The following is a 22,415-nucleotide window of genomic DNA, read 5'->3' as shown; positions in this document are numbered from 1 at the left end:
AGTGCTACGAACGAAAACGTCCGATCACCACTGCTTCTTCGCGCTTCTCTTATCATATCCACTGTTGTGCCACCATCGTGCCTCCGCATCTCAGTAGTCGTGAAGACGCGCCAGGGTTTCCCCGTGATACACCCTTGCTGCACTGCCCATCCAAGCCATTCTAGCAATTAGCGTCGGAGGCTCGGATGCATTGGAGGAGCTCGTGATGGAGACATTTGACAGGAACGGGTGTTCATGCTACCGCTGTACCGTGATGTCGCGATGTTAGCTATAAAACTGTTATGTCCCGTGAAGCTCGAAACCTAGCTCGCTCCTGTGAAGGGTAATTTCTCACTTTCGAGTCACAAGCTGTCTCCCAAACTTCGGTTCAGCTTTTTCGCGCCAAAAAGCGCACCACATTCACTCGTGAAGAACATGAATGAGACCACCAACGGCATATACTGTTAAGGAGTGAAGTGCTAATTCCTGGCTTGATCCCAGACAATACTTCTCGCGACGACATGGCATCTGAGAAAGCGGTGGGAGTGCTTGGCGGAGGCCAACTCGGTCGCATGCTGGTGGAAGCCGCAAACCTGCTAGAAATCAAAGTCAACTTCCTCGACAAGCCCGGATCACCCGCGAAGCAAGTCGCAAACCACGACGGACACGTCAATGGCTCTTTTAAAGACCGACGGGCGATACAGGAGCTTGCTAACCGTTCCGACGTGGTGACGGTGGAAATTGAGCATGTGGACACGGAAATGCTCGAGGAGCTCTGTGAGCAGGTCGATGTGCAGCCCAGCTGGAAGACGATCCGGACGATCCAGGACAAGTTTTTGCAGAAGTGGCATCTGAAGAAGTATGGAGTGGCGTCGGCGGAGAGTGTCGCGCTGGAGGAGCCGACGATTAGGGAATTGGAGAAGGTCAGTGGCGAGTTGGGACTGCCGTTGATGTTGAAGACGAGGAAGGATGCGTATGATGGACGAGGCAACTTTGCTATCAAGACGAAGACGGATTTCAAGCCTGCGCTGGAAGCACTGGGCGCGAATCGCGAGCTGTACGCAGAGAAGTGGGCCAACTTCCGTATGGAGCTGGCAGTCATGGTGGTCAAGACGGAGAATGAGGTGCTTTCATTCCCAACAACAGAAACGATCCACGAAGACAGCATCTGCAAGCTCACATACACTCCTGCAAGAGGTGTTAGTAAGGAGATCAACAAGAAAGCTCAAGAACTGGCCAAACATGCCGTCTCCTGCTTCTGGGGCAAAGGTGTCTTTGGCGTGGAAATGTTCCTGCTCATGAACGACGAGATCCTCATCAACGAAATCGCACCGCGACCGCATAACTCTGGACACTACACGATCGAAGGCTGCCCCGTCTCCCAGTACGAAGCTCATCTCCGCGCCATCCTCGACCTACCGCTCCACCAAGAAGACCTCGAACTCCGCGAACCAAGCATCATGCTCAACATCCTAGGCACCGAAGCACCCGACTCGCACCTCATCGCCGCTCGCGAAGCCATCAAGCAGCGCCGAACAAAAGTGCACCTCTACGGCAAAGGCACAGCAACCAAAGGCCGCAAAATGGGCCACATCACCGTCTGCGCCAAAACCATGTCCGAAGCCGAACGCCTCATCCAACCCATGATAGACCACGTCGACGCCGGCAAGCCCAAACCCACCCCGACCATCTCCCGCGCCAACACCACCACCGCAGACTCAGAAACCACCGACTCCGCTCCCCAGCAAGAGTCCAACCCCCTCGTAGCAATCGTAATGGGCTCCGACTCCGACCTCCCCGTCCTCCAACCGGGCCTATCGATCCTCTCCAAATTCGGCATCCCCTACACCACCCGCATAACCTCTGCCCACCGCACCCCATCCTGGATGGCCGAATTCGCCACCAGCGCCAAAGACACCACCATCCGCGTCATCATCGCCGCAGCCGGCGGCGCCGCTCACCTCCCCGGTATGACAGCCGCCTACACGCCTCTCCCCGTCATCGGCGTCCCCGTGAAGCCCAGTATTGGAGATGGCATGGACTCGTTGCTGAGTATCTGCAATATGCCGCGCGGCGTGCCTGTCGCGACGGTTTCCATCAATAATAGCGTCAACGCGGCTCTCCTTGCGGCGAGAATTCTTGGGAGCGCGGATATGGAGATTCGACGGAGGGTGGAGACGTATATGGCTGATTCTGAGAGGGAAGTGCGCGCGAAGGATGAGAAGTTGGTGGAGATTGGGGCGGAGGCGTATGCGGAGCAGTATTTGGGTAAGAAGTGATTTGTTCCTTCAGCCTCGTCGGTTTCCGCATCCATCATCAAAAAGTCACACGATACAATACAATCCCTAGATCCTCCATAGCGAGTAGATACCCTACCCACACGGAAAATGCACATACTTCATCATGTATACCTCTAGCCTCTAGCCTCTGACCTTACCTCACCTCACCTCACATCACCTCACGACCCCAGAAAGCCTCCCGTCCAACATACTGACTCCAGCGGTCTTCAGGCAAAGCCCTCCCCCCCATCCCCATCGCGAACGCCAACACGAACAACAAAACAACCTCCTTCGCCGACGTCCCCGAGACAAAACGCTACAACATCACCAGCCCCCCAAACGGAATTGGAAGCCCCGGCCATAGTCGGAGATTCTCGCTCTTGAGGAGTATCAGTAAGAGTAGTTCCAGAACAACATCCTCGTCGAGGAGGAGTGAGGGTGGGAGTGGGAGTGGGAGTGGGAGTGAGAAGACGGTTTAGATGGTTGATGGAAAGGGGGGGGGTGGATATGTTGGGCTGGGTTGGATGAGGGAGGGAGGGAGGGAGGGACGGGGTGTGTGGGTTTTGTTGGTGTGGGATCTGGAGAGGGTGGGGGGGGGGCGGAGATGTACTTTTTGTGGGTGAGAGGGAGGTGGATGTGGTGGAGGTACAATGTATGTTTGCAAGTTTTGAACTTGGGAGCTTAGCGATGTATCGTCATTCATGGAATATGGAATATGAGGAAGGTACATGTATCTTTGATAGATAGAGAGGAAAATACTGCTTCGCCTGTAAAAGGCTTGCTGGCTTCATTGCTAACATGCTAGCTGAGACCTTATATCAAGTGGTATCATACAGCTGCGCTCGCTGTCCTTCAAACGCTCACAACGTAGTACCCAACACAGAATCTCGCCTCCGCGGGGACACAAATTCTAGATCCGAATAGTGGCTGTAATGCTCCCAGGCCCACCTCAACTTACACCTCGCCCCATCCACCCAGTGCAGAAGACATGGCAGGCCCACTACCATGACTGCCCACACTCCCACCAAGATCCCAGTAATGTCGCGAGCTACCGCTTCTGCTGTGTCGACTACGCTTAGTGCTCTGACTAGCACAGCTGCTGCTCCTCTTCTGCATCAACGTCTGCATCTGATGTCGTCGCAGCAGTGATTCCCGCCTTCGATTCTGCGCAGCGGTGGCCTCAGCGCGCTGTGCTGCGCGTTCGGCGGCACGCGACACGAGCGGGTGCTGTCTCTTGATGATCTCAGCTCTGCGCAGACCTTCGGGTGATGTGCTCAAAGCTGAGGCCGAAGCGCCAACATTCGTCGCCCAGGATGCAGGAAGTGGTCCGCTGAGCTCGGCCGGGGCAACGGGTGCGTCTTCAGACTGTTTCGCGAAGCGGTCTTTGAGGTATTGGAAGATCATCTTCACGTCGATATCCTTCTCCCAGTACTCGCGCTCTTGCTGCAGTGCGACAGTCTCATCATCGGCAGCCTCCTCTGGCTCTTCCTCGATGCCCCACAACGATGTATCCGTCTCTTCTGTCTGCGGTAGTGGCGATTGTGGCACCGTTGGTGTGAAGACAGCCTCGGATGAAGCCTCACCAGCACGCGCCTTCTCTGCTCGCCTTCGTTGTCGGAGTGATGGTTGGCGTGGGAAGTCACGAGGGAGGCCGGCGTATTCGATGTTCTGTTGTTGGGCGTTCTTGTAGGTCTTGAAGGCAGTACCGTCGAAGTCGGAGAGCTGGTGGACCAAGATGCCCAGTTCGCGGGCTATGCGATCGAGCAGCTTGAGCTCCCAGGTCGGCTTGGAGTCGTGGAAGGCAACGCGTGATTCTCGTTGTACAGCGGCGGCAATGGGTGAAGGTTGAGTGGGAGTGGGAGACGAATCCTCGACCAGTTGTTCGCCAAAGATGACGGAGAGCGTGGTCTCGTCCAGGCCGATTAGGTCTTGAATCACTTTCCTGGTAATGCGCCGCCAGAACGAGTCGCTTGGCTTTGATGTCTCGTTCTCTGCAGGTTCTGTTGCTTCGTGGATAACAGAATCTTGCCTTGTCAGTACTTTCGACGCAAGCGCATCGTGTATTGACTGCCTCCGAACATCACTGCCAACAGTAGAGCTCATCCGGGACATTCGCCTTCGCCGACGCCTAGTCTCACGTTCGATCTCCTCCAAGACTGCTCTGCTCTGGTCCAATCGCCACTTCTCGATTCGTGCTGTCCTCTCATCCTCCGGCGATAGATGCTCTTCCTCTTCCAAGACGCCGAGCCGTCGCTGCACACTACTCCGCTGCCTCACATGCTTGTTCTTCCGCGCTGGGTTGTATCGCTCGAATTGCCACAGTTGCTCCTGTAATGCCGCTGATGAGCCAGGAAAGCCACCAAATCCATCGTGTGTTGGCAGCACTGTCCCGCCGCTCTGATCTAGAGGTTGCGAGCCGGCTGACCACGAAGGGTGGTGGAAGGCATGTAGGCCGTCATCTAGACTGTCAAGTTCGGCCTCATCGTCCTCCTCGGACCCACCATCCTCGTCGTCGTGACTTCGGCCCCGGGGTTGCGATTTGATATGAGTTTCCAACGATCCAAAGTCCGAGAGATGTGTCGCCGTGCGGGGCGTTTGCGACGTGCACGATACGGAGCGTCCGTCGTTCTGCGGTGTGAACAAGATCCATTCCGGGGACTCTTCGACGGTGCGCTTCCGTGCTGGCGACAATGGTGCTGCTTCGGACTGCTGCTGTGGGATGGAGATGTGCCTGCTGGGTTGCGGTCGTTGCTGTGGCTGCTGGAAAGCCATGGTGGCTGAAGCTGAAGCGGCGATAAGGACAGATAGGTGCTTGCTGCAGTCGCAAGTGCTTTGTTCGTCGGCGCAGGGCCGCAACAAGGTCGTGCGAGTGTCAGTAGTGGTGTAGAGGCCAGTCGCCGCTCAACCGAGTAGCAAAGTAGCGCAGGTGTGTAGTGGTGTTGCAGCTGCCAGATGCGGTGATGGTGAGCTCACGACTGATCGCCGCCGGGGATGGACCGCGATAAGGGCTGGCGACGCGGTATTGTATCGTTCTTGTTGTTCGGCCTCGTTGCAGACCACACACCGGTATGTTGATGTTGCAGTCGAGGGAACGGCGGTGCGTTTCCCCCTGTATTGCAGTGTAGACCACGTGCTTGTTGATGTGATATCGCGCGATCAGACGACACTCCAGCTGTGCAGGCCCGAAGGCGCGGCTAGTCGTAGCTCAGGTAGCTATACCTCAGTACCACATATCCGACACGCGATCGCCAGCGATCCAAGGCGTAATGCCGTTTCCCCACCAATGGAGAGATGTCGCGGAGCTGGACGAAACACTGTTTGGCGGTGGTATCGTAGGCAAAGCAGGCAGTAAGAAGGGGATTGCGGCAGAGTCGTGCTGGTATCTAATACTCCGATGGCGGCAGACGTCTCGCAGTGATGTTGATGGCGCAGGGCGCCGCCTTGTGGCACCACTTCGTCGCACACTGATCAGCAGCCGCTATGTGAGACAGGAATCTATCTACTTTCTCGCTTGTACTCCTCTGTCATGATGCTGCCATGAGATACGTGGAATCTTGCTCCTGTTTGAAGTGCAACGGTATTCCTGGCCACGACCCGCGTTTGTGATAAGCTGCGAGCCTTACTAAATGCGTCTATGACGCTGTGACAGGCCTGCTAGGCTGCTGCACCACCCAAGCACCTCCCTCTTTCTTGCATCGAACATCATCCTGCCGCCCTTGAGATGCCGGCCAGGATCATTCTCGTTCGCTCTGCGCCTGAACTGCGGCGTCGCGTACGCACAACCACCACAGTGAAGAAACTGCAGCACCGACGCCATCTCACTATGCACACCATCGGCCTTGCTCGCCATCAAGGTCTGCAATGATGCAACATTGCTGCTCACTGATCGCTGCCATTCCGCTCCAGCGCCGCCGCCCAAAAGAAAGTACTTCCAAAAGGTACATCCATCTCGCTCCAGGGTTACACGATTCTTCAGGTGCCACGAAAAGATTGTCAGCCAGATGCGCTCCCACGCCTGCGCCTCCTGAAGAGCAACACGCGCATCATCTCGTTTCGCCGGAGAACGTGGAAGGCTTCCAACTGGTTGAAGCCCCATCTTGCAGCGAAATGACTTCAATCTTGGGTACGTACCTCCCAGATAGACCACGCGAAGCCAGGATCCGCCGTGTCAAGAAATTCAGGATCTATTCGGGCACCGCAATTAAGCCTTGAGCAACCAGGAATGGTGCATGTCAAGAGTTGTTGGCCGTCGCCGAGACGCCAGCTCGATAATGAGAAATGCGGCAAGACAAGAGTCGTGTGACTAACATTTTGTGTGTTCAGCAGCAGACGATTCTCGTCGGGTAATGTCCATCGGGATCTTTGGGAAGCACCAACCGCTGTATACTGAGAGCGATGGCGATAGTGATGGCCTGATCACAAACAATGACTAACATGAGCAGCGAATCCGTACTTCGCCGTTCGAGGTCTAGAAATGGGTAATGACTGATAGCGCGGAGTCCACATTCGCTCCGGCATATCTCGAAACAGAGATTCGAAGGGGTCTTCTTCCGGATGACATGGCTGTGCAGCTCATATCAGCGCCTCCACAGGGCATCTCCCGCAACCGATCCGCACTCTTGCAGCGGGACATACTTTGTCTCCCCCTTTCCTGTGCTGACCACATTGTGCCAGAGACTGAGGACAGAAGCATCAGCTTCACGACGCCGGCCTCTTCCAACGTTTCACCTACAGAACATAGCTCAAGCCTCACGCTCATCATCCATATATAGCAATTGATCAATACAACAGCTACTGCAAGTTCATAATCACTACCACTATCATGCTTCCCTCACTTTCCATCTATCAATATACGTCAAACAACAACCTCCCTCCTACTCCACTGATGCTGCACAACCAACCCCCCACTCTCCCTCTCCCTCTCCTCCCACAACCTCCCCGTCAAAAACCGATAAATCCACGCCCTGGCCCCATTATACACAATCCCATGATCACTATCCGTAAACGCCACCATCTCCATCTTCTGCGGCCCCACCCCACCCCCCACCAACAAATCCACCAACGCAGCAGAATTCTGATAATGCACATTATCATCCCCCGTCCCATGCATAACCGCAAACCCGCCTCGGACATTCTTAAACCCATCCACGTCCCGCACGGCAGTCTCGTTGTAGCCCGCCTCGTTGTCTTCTAGCCGCTTCATGTAGCGCTCCGTATACATGGAGTCGTAGAAACGCCAGTCGGAGACGGGCGCCGTGATGAGGCCGAGGGAGAAGACGTTGGAGTTTTGCTCGAGGACTTTGGCGGTCAAGTACCCACCGAAAGACCAGCCCCACATGCCCACTTTCTCGGCGTCGATGAAGGAGTTCTGGGCCATGAGTTGTTCCGCTGCCCAGATTTGGTCCAGGGGCTCCAAGCGGCCGAGGTGGCCGGTAACGGTGCTGCGGAAGGCGCGACCTTTGTAGCCTGTGCCGCGGTTGTCGATCGTGTAGGTGATGTATTCGAGTTCGGGGTCTGAGGAGATGTAGGCGCGCCAGGTCAGAGTTTTGAAGGATTTGGAGACCTCCTGGGCACCTGGGCCGCCGTAGGGCGTGAAGAGGACTGGGTACTTTTTGGTGGGGTCGAAGTTGGGCGGGAGGCGTTGCATTACGTTTAGGCTGTAGCCGTCGGGGTGGGGGAGCTCGAAGTAGGTTATGTTTGGGAGGGCGAGGGTGCTGATGTTGGCTACCAAGCCGGCGTTGGAAGTTAAGACAGTAAGGGGGGAGGTGGTGGAGTTGACGCTGTAGACTTCTTGGTAGGGGACGTCGGGGCCTTGGTAGGAGAGGATGTAGTAGTCGCCTTTTGAGGAGAAGGAGGCGGACCAGTAGGCGGGGACTGAGTCGTCTACGAGGGCCGTCTTCTCGCCAGTGAAGTAGTTGATGGAGTAGAGATGGCGTTCCGTGCTGTGGTGTTCGGTGGAAAGATAGTAGATCAATTGGCGGGTTGTGTCGACTTTGAGGATTGAGGTAACTTCCCACTCTCCAGACGTAAGGGCTTTGGCTTCGCCGCCTGTGACAGAGTGGAGGTAGATGTGCATCCAGCCGCTCTCGTCGGACTCATCTACGTAGTAGGCATCGGTAGATGTAGTTGCGTTCTGGTAAGTCCCGTTCGTGGCATTACCACTGCCTCCAATCGCTCCGATGTATTGTATCGCCAGCGTGTTGTCGAGCCAGCCATCGGTGCCGTCTCGCTCGCGGACAACCTGCGAGGTTCCTGCAACGGGATCGACCAATACATGCTTGTCTAGATCTTGCACACGATTGAACACGCGGTAGATGACAGCTGAATGATCCTCAGTAACCCACGCAACTTCTCCAACTACCTGGTCGTCACGTTCGAACGCAGTGATCGGGACGTTGCGAATAGTGTTTGACGCCACCTCGAGCATGTTGAAGTCAACTGTTGGGTTGGTCGATCCGACTTTTGGGTAGCGAAGGTCCAATTCACGAGGGTATTGCGGTGCCACTTCCTGGTCGTTCATGTAGTATGGGATCGTGAAAGTCTCCACGCCTGTCTCGTTCATGCTCAGGAAGGCGATGTATTCTGCATCCGGGCTGAACCAGAATGTCTTGCGATCTCCGAAGATCTCTTCTTCGTAGACCCAGTCAGGTACTCCGTGGAATAGGTCTACAAGAGCAAAAATATTAGCTGTTGTCAACGAGTTTCCTAGTATCCACTGGCTCTGTGAGCGCGCAGTGCAAGACAGCTTGAGCCGTGGTTACTAGCTCGGCAGTCATTTGTACTCACCTGGTCCGCCATCAGATGTCACCTGCGTGATCTCGCCGTTGTTGTTGATGAACATGTTGTTGCCCCTCACAAAGGCGATAGCATTCCCCGCGGGTGCAAACTCGGCATACTGAATGTCGCCGACCTGGTCATCCACGAGTGGTGTAGTATCCCCAGTTTCAACATCCTGAATGAGGTAGTTGGCGAAGTAGGAATGGCGATACTGCTTGGTGTAGTTGGTCGCCCACAGCACTCGCTGCTGATCAGGACTGATGGTGTATGCATGGTAGTCTGCAGGCACTTTGTCGGCAGCTACGAACGTGCTGTTGGCGCCACTAGCTATGCTTCTGAAGACCAGTGCGCCCCCAGAGACCAGGACGTATTGGCCATCTTCGTCTCCTGAGATCCAGGATACTGACTGAGAAGTGGCGGTGTTGCGGGCAGTTGGTGTAGTCTCGTTGTACGTTAGACGCCTGTCGCCTCCTCCAAGTGGTTGATGCGGTTGCCTCGGAGGATCGATAGCCGTGGCTGATACTAGCAGTAATGCCAGAGATAGGAGTCTGGACATGGTCATGCTGAGCAGTACAAGTGTGTTTGCTCAAGTCCAGAATGCGCGCTCAAGTGGCCGTTCGATCGCTGCTGTTGCCAGACCGGTCCTGGACTTGCTGTCTTGCTATACTGTCAGATCTCGTCCTTTCCTATCCTGTATCGGCACACGACAACGTTCGACTCTAAGTCAAGATCAACGTCAACCTTGCTCGCGTGGGTAGCACGAGACCGGCTTTTTGTAATACCCATACGCTGTCACTGCCAATAGATTCTTATCGCACGACCCTACCGTCTTCATCTACGCCGCCTCCGCTCACCTACCACGAGCGGTGGGTAGCTGCTTGGCACTCGCATTGTGAGTGCTACCTTCCTCATTGGACGTCTTGGAGTTGGTGATCGACAAGCACCAAGAGGCTTTCTGCCGGAGAGCAGCTTGTTCGAGGCTAGAGACGTCTTGGCTGCAGCTTCGTACATATCGGGCTTCCGCTTAGATTCGGCCGGGCCAGAGATCAGGTCAACCAGATGGAGGAGATGGTTCTGTGCGTTGTTTTGCTATGGCTCGCCGACCTAGAGCCATCGTTGGACGTCGAATAGAATCGGTTGATGTGGACGAGGGAGTAGAGATGCGCATGCGTCAAAGCCGAAACCGGCTGGTGATTCGGAACGGCTTCCTTCCCGAGACTGTTTCACGAAGCTCCTCCCCGACATCAACATGTACCGGACCATCCTCCCTGCACACCGTCAATATGGTGTTCATTTGCACCATACCCCTTTGGCACGCGTGCCAGACCGCTCTGGTGCTCGAGAAACGACTGTCACGCCACCGCGAGATGTAGACATGCGGCGGCCAGCATGGTAGGCTGATACCACGCGTGATCTATCGGTGATGGACTGCCTCGCGTTTAGCAAAGGAGGCATAAGGTGCGGTAGAGGCTTACAAGGAAACGACTGTGACAGCTTCCCTTGGCTATTGCTGCTACTGATGCTATAGCTTTCCTCCCACCATGGAAAGCCCAGCGAACCTTCTTACGCTGCCAGGCGAGCTCAGGAACACGATCTGGCGCACAGTGGTCCAGACGGATCGCCTGTTGGATGTCGAACCACTCTGTGCGGGCTCCAGCACGACCAAGCTACATCAGCCTGCGCTGCCCTTCACATGCAAGATGCTGCGCGAGGAGGTGTTGAGCATCTTCTACTCCGAGAACTCATTTTTCCTCGGCAAAGTTGGATACCATAACTATGGCGATATCCGACTATACGAATTCGACCTTCGGATCCAGCGATGGTGCTACAAGCTAGGCGAGCAGGCGAACTTCTTGACTCGACTGAGCATGATCATCGATGGGCTTTGCTATGCCTGGGATGACGGTCTTATGCCAGGCGATGCCATGTATGAGATGGACACAAGGAATGGCAGCATTCGTTTCGAGATGAACGGTCGACCAAGATGTCTCTGCCGTCTGAGAGATGCAGTTGAGAAGAGCGCAGTCAGAGACGGCCGAAGACTATTGGACGTGATGAAAGAGTACAGCACATGTTACTGCGAGGCTGTTAAGGAAGGGCGCTGCAACCAATGCGGTCTCTCGAGATTGGAGACGTTCGGTCAAGGCCGACAGACTCGTCAGAAGAATTGGGACAATATCATCACGTGTTGAAGTGGAAGAAGGTGTGATATCGGCAAGGCGTTCGGCTGCCGATGCAGCCTCTTCACATGTGCGGCCGTGGTCCTCGCTAGCGGCTGTTTGCCGGCGCCACATCCATGCTTTGACTGCTTGTCAAACGTCACACAACATTTTCAGCTTACGTTGGGACGTCCGCCAGATTCGATATTTTTGCGACTCTTTACAAATAGAGGTCAATTCGCAAGGTACCTAGTCAGCTTGTCCGGTGTCAGACGGAATCGACTCGTCCAACTTTCGATCGGAAGCCACGGCATACGACTACGACACTTCTCGACGTCTGTACATTACGAGCTTCTCAGCCACGAACAACGCATTCCGTGACACTTGCGCTCATCTCTACCATGCCACGGAATATGCTCTTCAACTTGCCCTCCGAGATAAGGAATCAGATCTACCATTACCTAGTGGTCGAACATGACCCGATAGACCTGCTGAGGCTCACCTGGAGAAAGGATATGACAGGCTATGGAATATCGATGATCCCGGAACCCGCATTGGCAAGAACTTGCAAAGCTCTCAGAGTCGAAGTCCTGTCACTTTACCTCTCGGACAAGACGTTCAATGTTGGTATTGGCGCCCATGTGCTAAGCATGAACGAGACCACCCATGCGCTGTCGCGTTGGTTCAGTAGACTGGGCACCAATGCACGTTTCCTTCGACATGTCGAGCTGGACGTCAACTGCGAGATATTGGGCCCTAAGAACGCAGCATACTCTCTGAGGGACTTCTGGGAGATCCTACACCTATCTATCCGAACCAGCAGACATGACCTCGAGATCGAACTCAAAGGAGATCCACTGGTCGGCGAGCTTTGCGTGTGCGAGGCCAAACGACAAGCAGGGCTAATAAGGACGTCCAAGAATGCACGAGCTTTCGATGTTCTAACCGCAGCAAGCCAGCTGTACCTCACCACGACCGAATACGGCGAATGCGATCAGTGTCAGCGGCCTCGTCTGACAGAGGCTAGAAAGGTGAATGGCTCCATCTATATTTCAGATATCGAGTGAAAAGTCGACTGAACGTTCTGTGAAAGGACTTTAGCTCAGCTTCCAGCATCACGTATTTAGCTGCGGCACTTCGGCCAACTCATCCGCCCCTGCCTCAAGACCTCTTTCTGAGAACTCTGCGATGGAACCATTTCGCTTCTCCAGGCTACTGCCGGAGTCTTGGATGAAGCCGATGTTGGACCGCAAACACGTTGCCATCGATCGAGGGACGTCTGCAGGCTACTCCGGTCAGCGAGCTTGATGATCGTGAGATAAATATGGGAGGCGGTGTAACATCTATAGGGGCCATTTCGGATTCTCAGCATCTCGGAAGCGTGTCGAAAAGTACGCCGTTCTGTCAGCCAACGCATCCTTGTCGTGAGAGGATATACCCGCGCGCTACCGAAATGCTGAGAATCCGATATGACCCCTGGAGATGTTAGGTGAAGTTTGGACATGCGCGCTATCGTACAGGAACATAAAACGCCTCCAGAGCTATATCAGTGGCATCACACTCGCGCTCGTGTCCCAGAATTACCACGCGCCCCTCATGCGCGGCCCTCGTGACATTTCCCTTAGCAACAAAGTGTCAGATATCCAGCCAGACTCAAGCCACAAACCCGAAACCCACAGCCCCTATTGGCATACACAACTACATATGAAAAGCGCCCGCTCGAACCAAAAGAACAACCCGCCAACTGATGATCCACATCAAGATGCTATGCGCTATACAGCATCCTTCCACTCTCGAAACTTCGCACTCGTTTTCGCAGCTCTTGCAATTTCTTGGCAGAACTGATCGAACTTGCGTCAGACTCGCTCCGATTGCCTCGACGAGATCTGCGTAGATACTCTTGGTGCTGCCGCTCCATCTTCAGCCTATCGATGGTTCCATATGCAGCGAGCATATCATCTTCGGAGTACACGCCGTCGAGATGTGCGTTCTCCACCGCCGCGGCCAGCATGTCATCTGTGATGTCGAAGCTGGGCTCCTCCGGCGTCGGTGTCGCAATCCTTCCAGCCCACGAATGGCGGCTGCGCCATCGCTCCACGGCTTCGCGGGATTCCAAGGCTCGGACGACCTTGTGGATGGTTCGGTGATGCTCGGAGCAGATGGCATAGGACAAGGCTGTCGCGAGCTCTTCGACTAGGTCATCGCCTTGGAGATGTGGCTTCTCGGCCGCTATCAAGATCTTGCCGACTGATGCGCGCAGGTACACTTCTGGAATTAGGCGCTGGCATGGTGATCTGCCATCTGTTTTCCCTCGACATAGACACCAGGTCTGGCCTTGCGACATGAACGGTGTCAGGTCGTAGGACAAAAGTGTGAGTAAGTCGGCATATTCGCTGACCATGGAGCCGGGTAGGTCGAACTCATTGACTAGAAGCAAAGAGTGAGAGGTAAGCAGGTGTCAAACACATGGCCAGTCGCCTTCCATGAGTCGATAGACTTACTAGCTCGGTATAAGACATCCCTCTTAAGTCCAGCATACGAAGCCGAACCGCTACTCGAAGCTACCAGCCAAGTCAGAACAGCGGCCGCACATCCTCAGGGCCGCGTTACATACTTGAAACCCGAGAAGGCGCCTTCCCCAAGCTCTGCTTCGACGGCCGTTGATTCAGTCTTCGCGCGCTGTGTTTCGACGGCAGCGGTGGACGATTCCGCACCTCGTTCATGATGGTGATCGCTGAGGGCATGATGTACACGGAGGCAGGAAGGTACTCTGCCGTGTCGTCCTCCCCCATGTGCAGGTTCCCCATCCAGTACGGTTATCGGCTCACTCGACGCGGGAATAATCCTATGGAAAGCCGTGAATCCGCGGAGTCCTGGTATGCAGCTTCAGCTCACGTATACAGGCGTACGCTGCCATCAGCCGCTATCTGTACAGATCTTGCCACCCTTCTTCTCGCCCAACTTTCGGTGTGGAGGATTTATTGCTCGCCGCGCGCGGTCCTGCAAGCGAGGTGGCCAGATTCTGCAAACGTGATTGTTGGTAGACTTGCTGTCTGCAGGACAGGTGTCAGAGGTGTTGACACAGACATGAAAAGCGCACGGATGTCTCATAGGATGAACAAGCACTTGCTGACTGTCGATCAATAGCGGCCTCTGCCCGTTCCTGCAGCCCAAGAGCCCGGGATCATATCTTGGTCGGTCGTGATCCGGGACCGGTATGCCTGAAGCACGACCATATGCGTGATAGCATCGGCGTTTGCGCCATTTGATCTGGAGGACATCCAGGCTACGCCCTGCAACAGCATTGATTAAGAAGCGACTGATCCTCGTTTGGAGCTCTAGCCACCTTGTTCCTGCATACAATCCTGTTCGGCACTGACGCCCATTCGCCCTACAGCTCGACTGGCAGATCAAGGTCGGCTGGAAGCACCGTGTACACGTCTTGCAGCCGACAATGAATGATTACCTCTGTCGTCTCCGCGAGCATCCAGATCAACAGCCCACATACCTCTTCCAGCTGGAGCCGGCTGAAGTAAACTCGACGATCTATCCCGCTTGGGACCGGCCACGCTTCGTATCATCGCGAAGTGGACCTCACAGTTCGCAGACGCGTGATCACAAACCAGGAACGGCGCGCGGGTGCGGTGCGGCCGCCGATCGAGAAACAGTCCAGAAGAAGTGACAGAAGGCAAAATCGTTAGCTCCGCGCTGCTCGTCGCGTGCCTGCTATCCCCAATAGGACCTGCCAAGGCAATAGTGGTCAGAGTGCTTCGCGAGTTGCCAGGGTGCCGACGCCCTACGCCGTCAGCATTGACCTCAGTACGGTCATCGTACTAGTGCTTAAGTCATCCCGATTACGCTTCGCTAGCGGTCACGGTCGCAATCACCAAATGAGGGTCATGATAAGAATGAGGCTACGTAATAAGTCGGGGGAATTGAAGTCGTCAGCAAGGCATACGCAGCCTGATTAGTCAACACGGCCGTTGTTGAGAGGGAACGGTTTCCTGATTCTGGCATTCTGCCACCTTTGACGGCCAAGAAATTACGTATCTGCGAAAGTGGTCGAGTCGTAATCTTGTTCGCGATATCAGTGAGACAGCAATACTGCACAAGGGCCGCTTGCATGCAGCTGTCAAAATCGTTAGGCCCGTTGACGTATTGCTGCAATAGTGTGCTTGGCATGCAGGGTCTCCGGGAGGTACCCTAGCCAGTGCGTGCTCGATTAGGCTGCATTTGTGTACTGCTATTGCTCTAGTTGCCGGTAGCGTAACGTCGAGTCGGCTGCAAGAGAACAAGCGAGCGTCGCTTAGGGTGACCGTCGAGGAGTTCGCTATGGTGCCGAAGCGGCTACATGTGTTTTGCCATGGCTATTATTGAGTATTGCTCCGGGTCGTGACTCGTGGGGACATCAGTCAAGATCTCCCAGGATTGCCATCAACCGTATCTCATTCAGTGCTCATTCTTCACCTCCATCGTTCGATCCTACTTTACAACTCCTGCGCTTCGCATATCCGTCTCCCTCGACAAGCAATCAACGCCAGTCGCATCGAACACCCTGAATTTCTCAATTGCAATCGCACAAACACCAGCCCAACATCCCGCTATCGACGCCATGTATCCCGTCTATATCGACCCTAGTACCCAAGCTGAGTATACGACGGCATAATGTCAATCGCCGGCGACCTTCGACGCGGTCGATCAGGTGCAAGGTGCAGCCTCTTGATGAGTCTGTCGTGCTTCTCATTGATGTCGTGCAGCCATTGCCAGGCCTTCCCAGATTTCGACGAGCCGTTCGAAGCTACGCTCGTGGATCGTGGCGATGTCGTGTCGAAACCTTTGTAGGAGCCCGAACGGCGGAACATGGTTCGTATTGGACCAAAGTAAGAGGTGTATTGGTCTTGCTTGTGATCGTAATCGGTCGATGAGGTTGTGATCTGGTATGTGTAGCTCTCTTTGCCAACGCGGCGGTAAGCTGAGTTTGCGGACATCGTTGAGGCTGTTATATGTCGAGTCGTTCGAGGCGCAGTCGGTTGATCGGGAGAGTGAGAGGCCAGCAGACATCATGTTATACTAAGCAACATCCTTTGCTTCCATATCAAGGTGGCTCGGTGTGGTTGGCAGCCGCGTCGCCGGGCGTCGGAATGTGCTGGACCAGGAATGAGAGGGGACACATCAGCAGGTGTAGTAATACTCCTGAGCTCGGCATTAAAATCCGTCTTGACCTCTGCGAAACGATGGACAGGAAAGTTGGTGGTTGTAGAAGGGATACCCTCGTAGTCCTGAGACGGGTCGTGACTCGAAGCTGTCTATACCATAAAGGCTGTTCTCCAGAGACTCTTCGGTGCAGAGAGCCTCTTTCGACATTCTGTACAGTACATGGATGCTGTCTGACCTCATGTTCGTTGCAATGCCGCGTGATACTCCTGCTGATGTCGTAAGCAGTACGCTGATGTCAAGATCATGTTCCGTGAGAATCCGATCATCATCTCACACGTGAGCAAGCTCAGTCTGATGACATGCTTCCAGGCCATCTCTCGCAACGAAAGCCCCTCATCAGCACCCACCGTTTAGGAACACGCACATTCGCAGTGTTACCGCGGACTCAGACCAGTCCGACCTTCGTCAAGGCTGCGTGTAGTGACGAAATCACCTTAGATCTGTACATCACCAGGACCGCCACCAGCATTACCGGCAGACCACCCTTCCGTATCGTACAACCGACCCATGACTGTAAAGCATTACGGCGTGCAGTGCTGAACAAAACACTGTATTCGTCCACACTGTTTGTCTTCGGGAAGACCTCAGCCGGCACATCCTTCTCCAAAACCCCACAGAGCGGTCCCCATCCCTGCTTAACATCACACACCAGCAGTCTATCCTTCGGCTCAGTCACTCTCTGCACCATCGCCTTATGCTCCCTGTAGACTCTCAAACCATGCACAGCAGAATCACCACCCCAAAAGCGCTCGTAGAACGGGCTCAGGAAAGTGGCCATTTCGCGCCATTGCCGGTCGATCTTACGCAGGAGCCAATGCGACCATGTTGAGTAGTTATACCAGAGGGTCTCCAGAACACTCCGTAGCCAGCGCTCCTCATCTTCGCGAACGGTGAGGATAACCTTGGCCTCCGGATATGCCCGGATCAGGTCTGCGGCCATGCAGCTCACGAACTCGCCAGAGATATGTCGAAAGCCTCGGAAGAGTGACTCAAATTGCTCGACTTCAGGCTGTTTTCCAGATGCGGTGAGCTTGTTGTGAAGCATGTTGCCGCAGAACCCAGTCTGATGATTTCTGAGCATTTCCCGGGCATTCCAGATATCACCATAGCCTAAGATTTTCATGGCTTCGAGTATGGAGGCCGTCCCAGTCCTAGGCACGCCGACTGTGATGACTTCGAGTGGCTCGTTCGTGGTCCGCAGAAGACCGGCGCTCCGCTGGCGAAGATGTCTCGGTTCCGGTGGCGTACCATTTTCTTGTCGTGTTGTTCCGATGCCATGGTCGATAAGGTCAGATTGGAGTTTCATTCGCAACTTGCGATGGTCGAGGGAGGAAAACATGATACCTGTGTGTCGATTGCGATGCCCTCACCTCAGCCGCAGTCTACATGGCAGGATCAACACTCGCTCTTGCTGACTGATGAAAGTATTATCCTCCATCTACGCAGCTAATAGATAGACGCAACATCCATCTGCTCGATTTTCATAAGCGGCGGCGGCGATGATATGAGGTACCAGCAAGTGTGATGAACAACGAGAAGATCTTGGTAAAGATCTCAATCACAGATGGAGCGGTGTCTCAGCACACGCACATTCCCTGCAGCGAGCCCATAGCAGCCCCCAACGCATACCGGACACTAACGGCAGACCAAACTCAATCTAACACAAGTGTTTACACCTACCAATAATGTCCAGTGCCTTTCCTCCTCTCGCGATCTCCTCACAACCAGTAACTGCAACACAAAGGCGGTACCGGATCTCCAGCATTTCAAGCGAGCAAGAAGAAGCTTGCGGAGTACCTTTCCTCGCTACGAACTACGAACCCTTGGGAACAACAGCACGCGAAGCTTACGCTCGCCTAGGTTCCAGCAACAACTCGCCAACCGGTTTCGCCATCTTGAATCCCTGCTCCCTGCTATGGATCTTGCGCCCCCTTAGCCAAGTCTCCCTCGCATACCCTCTGAGCGTCTTGCCTTCGTACGGCGAGCACTTATTCCTGAACAGCATAGTACTCGGCTCAACCTCAAACGTGCCTTTATCGTCGAAGACACATATGTCGCCGTCCATGCCTACCGATAGCGATCCTTTCCTGTGCTCGAGGCCTACTTGCTTCGCTGTGTTGTAGCAGCACCACTTCGCTACGTTTAGGAGAGTTTCTTCAGCGTCTAAATTGCGGTGCATGGCTTCTGTCCAGAGAATGCTGAGGCCGAGACCGACGGAGCTGATGCCGCCCCATGCGGTGAAGAAGTCGCCTTTGCCTTGGTCTGAGTTGCAGCCTGCTGCTTTGCCACCCTCTGCACCGGGAACGTGAGAGGGCAGGAGCTTGAGGTTGGGCGTGCAGGGAGAGTGGTCTGATACGACGGTCTTGATGACGCTGTCTGAGGGGAGTAGCATCTCGTTCCACAAGCCGTCTTGATTGGAAGCTGATCGTATAGGAGGGCAGCACTTGTGTCTCGTATCGCCATCTTGGATGTTCTCGGCTGCCAGACTTAGGTAATGGAAGCAAGTCTCTGCTGTGATGTTGACACCTTTCTCCCTGGCGTCTCGAAGCATCGGAATTGCTTCCACTGCTGAAAGGTGCACGATGTGTAGAGGCAGCCTCGGTGCCAGGTGGGCAAGGCTCAGGACCTCTAGGATTGCGTACACTTCGAACGACGAGGGTCGTGAGTCGAGGAATGTCTGGTACTTGTTCAGTGGTCCCGTTGGCTCCAAGGGAGGTAGTGGAGTTTGCGCATCATCCCCAACGGACGCAGTGACTGGCGGGACCATCTCTGCGTGGAACATGACCGTAGTAGGTTCGTCGGCCAACTCCTCGAAGACCTTCCGAATGTCTGACGATGTGACGGCTGGGAACTCTTCCACGCCACTGTCAATGAGGAATCCCTTGAACCCGCGCACGCCTGCTCTGACCAGAGGCTTAAGCTCTTCGACATTGCCCGGCACTATGCCGCCATAGAAGCCTGTATCAACCCAACATTTCCCCCGCGCAGCTGCCACCTTCTCCTTCAACCCTTGTATAGTCGTGGTAGGTGGGATCGCGTTTAGCGGCATGTCAATCACGGTCGTCACGCCTCCGAATGCCGCAGCTTGTGTTCCGGTCCAGAAGCCCTCCCACTCTGTTCTTCCCGGCTCATTGAGGTGGACATGTGCGTCCACAAGCCCGGGCATGAGCACATACGGGCTGTAGTCTGTGTATGGGGTGCCATCGGGGAAAGACGAAGCTGGAAGTATGGAGTCGAAGATGGAGGTGATTTTGCCGCTCGATCTTGATACGACAATCGTCGCGGCGGTAAGTCTGTTCTCGATAACAGCTCTCGACGAGGCCAGAACCGTGATTTGTGACGCGTCTACACCAGGCAGAATCGGGGACCCATCGACTGCGTGTGGTGTATCGGTTCCTGTCGCGAAAGGAGCCATGATGATACTCGATCTTCTGGTGTTGTCGTCTCGAGATGGTCGTCTTTCAGTTGTCGCGGTCAATAAAGAAGTGTAGTCTGCTTGTGCGTGAAGACCAGTGACGTTAAGTTCAAGCTACGAGAGCATAACAAGAAACAATACTGCTGACCACAGACCAAAGCCACGAGAGTAGTAAGACATCTACGAGGGGCGTGAGCAGCAGATAAGAGGAGTGCATAAGAGGGTGTACCCCAGCCGGGGCAATGAGGCCTGCCGCACAATGGCAGCAGAAGCATACTCAGCCAGCTTGACACGAGGGCAATGGCGCGCCATGGGAACAAAGGGTGTATCCTCGGGTCTGCAGAGTCCGCAAGAGCCAGCCTGGGAAGGTGAGAGGTCGCCGCTGCGCGTGTGTGTGGTCGCGGGCCATATATTACTCGATCGTATCGAGTTTGAGGCCTATCAGTGGCCGGTGAGAGCTGCAGGAAGGGGTGGTTGAGTAGCAGCAGAGGTTCGAGATAAGGCGCGTGCCGATAGCGTGTCGTCGCCCCCTCGGCACTCCTCGGAATGCGCGGGCACATCGTCCATCATATCACTGATAAGACCGTCTCGTTGCCCTTCTTCTTCAACATCATATCCTTGTGTTGTCTTGTGTCTTGCCAGGTCCTCGCAATCATTTTTGCTCTGCATGATCGGACGCTCAGAGGATGTCCCCAACGCTTTCGAATCGGGAAGCTCGAACGCGCCGACGTCCAAACTCAAAGCATTTGATCGAGTAAGAATTACTCGATAGGAACACGCGTAGGAGGAGGACTCGAAGAGCTAGCTGTGTAGCTTGCCAGACGATGGGCCACGTTCTTCGCTGCCGGCCGGCCGTCACCTTCGAGACCAGCCTGCAGTAGCCGAGCCTGCGCTCTCGATCCGCGAGATGAAGGATTGGTCGTCTTGCTGGGAAGCGATGGGATGTTCGTCGGTGAAAGTCTTATGAAGCTGTTCGAGCGGTGATGGAAGAGCACGAGAACATAGACAGATGCTCGTGCCATCTGTACATAAAGAGAACATTGAAGGAAATGTCGCGTGATGGCTCGATGATCTCACTGGTACTTGCCACGGAACGTTTCTGTGTTCCGCTGCAAGCGCTGTGGAAGCTGCAAGAGTGAAGACCGCGAGCCAGATCGGTGATATCCAGCTGTCGGAAGCTTGAAAAACAATTATTCAGTTGAAGGTTAGCATTGCTGCTTCTTGCGATAGTCTAATCTAGTCTATCATTGCAATGCTGCTGCCTCATGCAGTGCATCATCTACTGGCCAAAGAGAGACATTGCTGCATGCCCAAAGCTGCACATGGAACTGATCGAGTCGCATGTGAATAGCTTGTGCTCAAGGATTCCTCTTGCCTCATAGAAGCGTATCACCAAGAGCACATCTCACAATACTGCATCCAGCTCTCACCGTCTCCGCCGCACCATGCTCCTCCAGGCTCGGGTTAACCTCAACCAAATCCAGCGCAATCAAGCTCCCAGTCTCGTGAACACACTCCGCAATGAAGTCGCCCTCCCTCAACGTCAAACCGCCTCGCACCGGCGTGCCTGTACTCGGCGCCCACATTGGATCCAGCGCGTCCACGTCAAACGACAGGTGAATTGGCGTATCTCTACCAATCCACCCCAACGCCATGTCCATCACCTTTCCAATGCCGTGACGATCGATGTCATGCATGCTGAAAGCCTTGATGTTGTTATCCCTGAGAATCTTCTTCTCGCCTCGATCCACGTCGCGTAGGCCGATATAGACCAACTTCGTAGTCGATATGCGGTGTTCGTCCTTGAGCCAGCCGAATGGCTTGTCCTCGTCATCCTTTGCCAATCCACTTAGGAAGCTTACCGGCATACCGTGAATGTTTCCGCTATCGCTTGTCTCGGGGGTGTTGATGTCTGCGTGTGCGTCGACCCAGATCACTGCAATGTCTCTTCCTAGTCTCTCCTTTGTTGCCTTGGCTGTGCCGCTGATGGTTCCGACTGCGATCGAGTGGTCACCGCCTAGGGTGAGGACGAAGCGACCGTCGCGAGCGTGATCGTAGACTTGGGAGCTGAGTTGCTTGGTAACTGCTGAGACGGCGCGAGGTTTCTTCATGCCACGGTAGTCGGGGTCATCGTCTGATGCTGGAAGGTCAGTATGTCGCTGAGGAATCGTTAAGGAGTGTTCTCACGTGGCATGAGGTCGCCGTAGGCATGTACTTTGCCGTCATACTTGACATCGTAGCCCAGGTCGTCGGAAAGCTGCGAAACCAGACCTGATTCTATCAGAGCCATGGGTGCAGCATCTGTGCCTGGTCTGCACTGCGCGATATGTTAGCATGTGGCATTCGCGGCTCTGGTGGTAAGTGGTCTTACCTGTCCGCCTGAGAAGCCAACAGCCACGAGACCGAGCTCGTTGCCTCTCGAAAGGAACTTGTTCTGGATAGTCGACACGTCCATGTTGCTTGCGGTGGATCTAATTGTGTCGAGGATGAGTACTCTGTGTAGATGTGCGATCTGCCTCTATAAGATAAGTGATGAAACGACGCAGACTTCCACGTGTGCTGAAATGCTCTATTCCGCGAGGAATGTGT

At 54.6% G+C, this 22,415-nt stretch overlaps 10 protein-coding genes across 10 annotated transcripts; 3 read left to right on the top strand and 7 right to left on the bottom strand.

The window, feature by feature from the left end:
- Positions 1 to 500: 500 nt before the first annotated feature.
- Positions 501 to 2,737, top strand: CLAFUR5_09769 (Phosphoribosylaminoimidazole carboxylase; the record flags this gene model as incomplete). The annotated part of the gene is made up of 2 exons (XM_047908917.1): positions 501 to 2,247; positions 2,490 to 2,737. 2 exons carry the CDS (start codon positions 501 to 503, stop codon positions 2,735 to 2,737), a joined length of 1,995 nt encoding a protein of 664 aa, XP_047765984.1.
- A 475-nt stretch (positions 2,738 to 3,212) lies between these two features.
- Positions 3,213 to 6,092, bottom strand: CLAFUR5_09768 (uncharacterized protein; the record flags this gene model as incomplete). The annotated part of the gene is made up of 2 exons (XM_047908916.1): positions 3,213 to 5,158; positions 6,059 to 6,092. The coding sequence occupies 2 exons, from the start codon at positions 6,090 to 6,092 to the stop codon at positions 3,213 to 3,215; spliced, it is 1,980 nt and encodes a 659-aa protein (XP_047765983.1).
- Positions 6,093 to 7,113: 1,021 nt separating this feature from the next.
- On the bottom strand, positions 7,114 to 9,597 carry CLAFUR5_09767 (putative dipeptidyl peptidase 4; the record flags this gene model as incomplete). Its single annotated transcript, XM_047908915.1, has 2 exons — positions 7,114 to 8,924; positions 9,045 to 9,597. 2 exons carry the CDS (start codon positions 9,595 to 9,597, stop codon positions 7,114 to 7,116), a joined length of 2,364 nt encoding a protein of 787 aa, XP_047765982.1.
- Positions 9,598 to 10,576: 979 nt separating this feature from the next.
- Positions 10,577 to 11,227, top strand: CLAFUR5_09766 (uncharacterized protein; the record flags this gene model as incomplete). The annotated part of the gene is made up of 1 exon (XM_047908914.1): positions 10,577 to 11,227. The coding sequence occupies one exon, from the start codon at positions 10,577 to 10,579 to the stop codon at positions 11,225 to 11,227; it is 651 nt and encodes a 216-aa protein (XP_047765981.1).
- A 368-nt stretch (positions 11,228 to 11,595) lies between these two features.
- CLAFUR5_09765 (uncharacterized protein) lies at positions 11,596 to 12,261 on the top strand (the record flags this gene model as incomplete). The annotated part of the gene is made up of 1 exon (XM_047908913.1): positions 11,596 to 12,261. One exon carries the CDS (start codon positions 11,596 to 11,598, stop codon positions 12,259 to 12,261), a length of 666 nt encoding a protein of 221 aa, XP_047765980.1.
- A 698-nt stretch (positions 12,262 to 12,959) lies between these two features.
- CLAFUR5_09764 (uncharacterized protein) lies at positions 12,960 to 14,001 on the bottom strand (the record flags this gene model as incomplete). Its single annotated transcript, XM_047908912.1, has 3 exons — positions 12,960 to 13,621; positions 13,696 to 13,755; positions 13,809 to 14,001. 3 exons carry the CDS (start codon positions 13,999 to 14,001, stop codon positions 12,960 to 12,962), a joined length of 915 nt encoding a protein of 304 aa, XP_047765979.1.
- A 1,827-nt stretch (positions 14,002 to 15,828) lies between these two features.
- CLAFUR5_09763 (uncharacterized protein) lies at positions 15,829 to 16,182 on the bottom strand (the record flags this gene model as incomplete). The annotated part of the gene is made up of 1 exon (XM_047908911.1): positions 15,829 to 16,182. One exon carries the CDS (start codon positions 16,180 to 16,182, stop codon positions 15,829 to 15,831), a length of 354 nt encoding a protein of 117 aa, XP_047765978.1.
- A 614-nt stretch (positions 16,183 to 16,796) lies between these two features.
- Positions 16,797 to 17,750, bottom strand: CLAFUR5_09762 (uncharacterized protein; the record flags this gene model as incomplete). Its single annotated transcript, XM_047908910.1, has 1 exon — positions 16,797 to 17,750. The coding sequence occupies one exon, from the start codon at positions 17,748 to 17,750 to the stop codon at positions 16,797 to 16,799; it is 954 nt and encodes a 317-aa protein (XP_047765977.1).
- Positions 17,751 to 18,257: 507 nt separating this feature from the next.
- On the bottom strand, positions 18,258 to 19,826 carry CLAFUR5_09761 (Allantoinase; the record flags this gene model as incomplete). Its single annotated transcript, XM_047908909.1, has 1 exon — positions 18,258 to 19,826. The coding sequence occupies one exon, from the start codon at positions 19,824 to 19,826 to the stop codon at positions 18,258 to 18,260; it is 1,569 nt and encodes a 522-aa protein (XP_047765976.1).
- Positions 19,827 to 21,202: 1,376 nt separating this feature from the next.
- CLAFUR5_09760 (Arginase) lies at positions 21,203 to 22,281 on the bottom strand (the record flags this gene model as incomplete). Its single annotated transcript, XM_047908908.1, has 3 exons — positions 21,203 to 21,966; positions 22,014 to 22,143; positions 22,198 to 22,281. The coding sequence occupies 3 exons, from the start codon at positions 22,279 to 22,281 to the stop codon at positions 21,203 to 21,205; spliced, it is 978 nt and encodes a 325-aa protein (XP_047765975.1).
- Positions 22,282 to 22,415: the final 134 nt, after the last annotated feature.

This window comes from Fulvia fulva, chromosome 9 (assembly GCF_020509005.1).
Source record: "Fulvia fulva chromosome 9, complete sequence".
Lineage (NCBI taxonomy): Eukaryota > Fungi > Ascomycota > Dothideomycetes > Mycosphaerellales > Mycosphaerellaceae > Fulvia > Fulvia fulva.
This window is presented reverse-complemented; position numbering and strand designations above follow the sequence as displayed.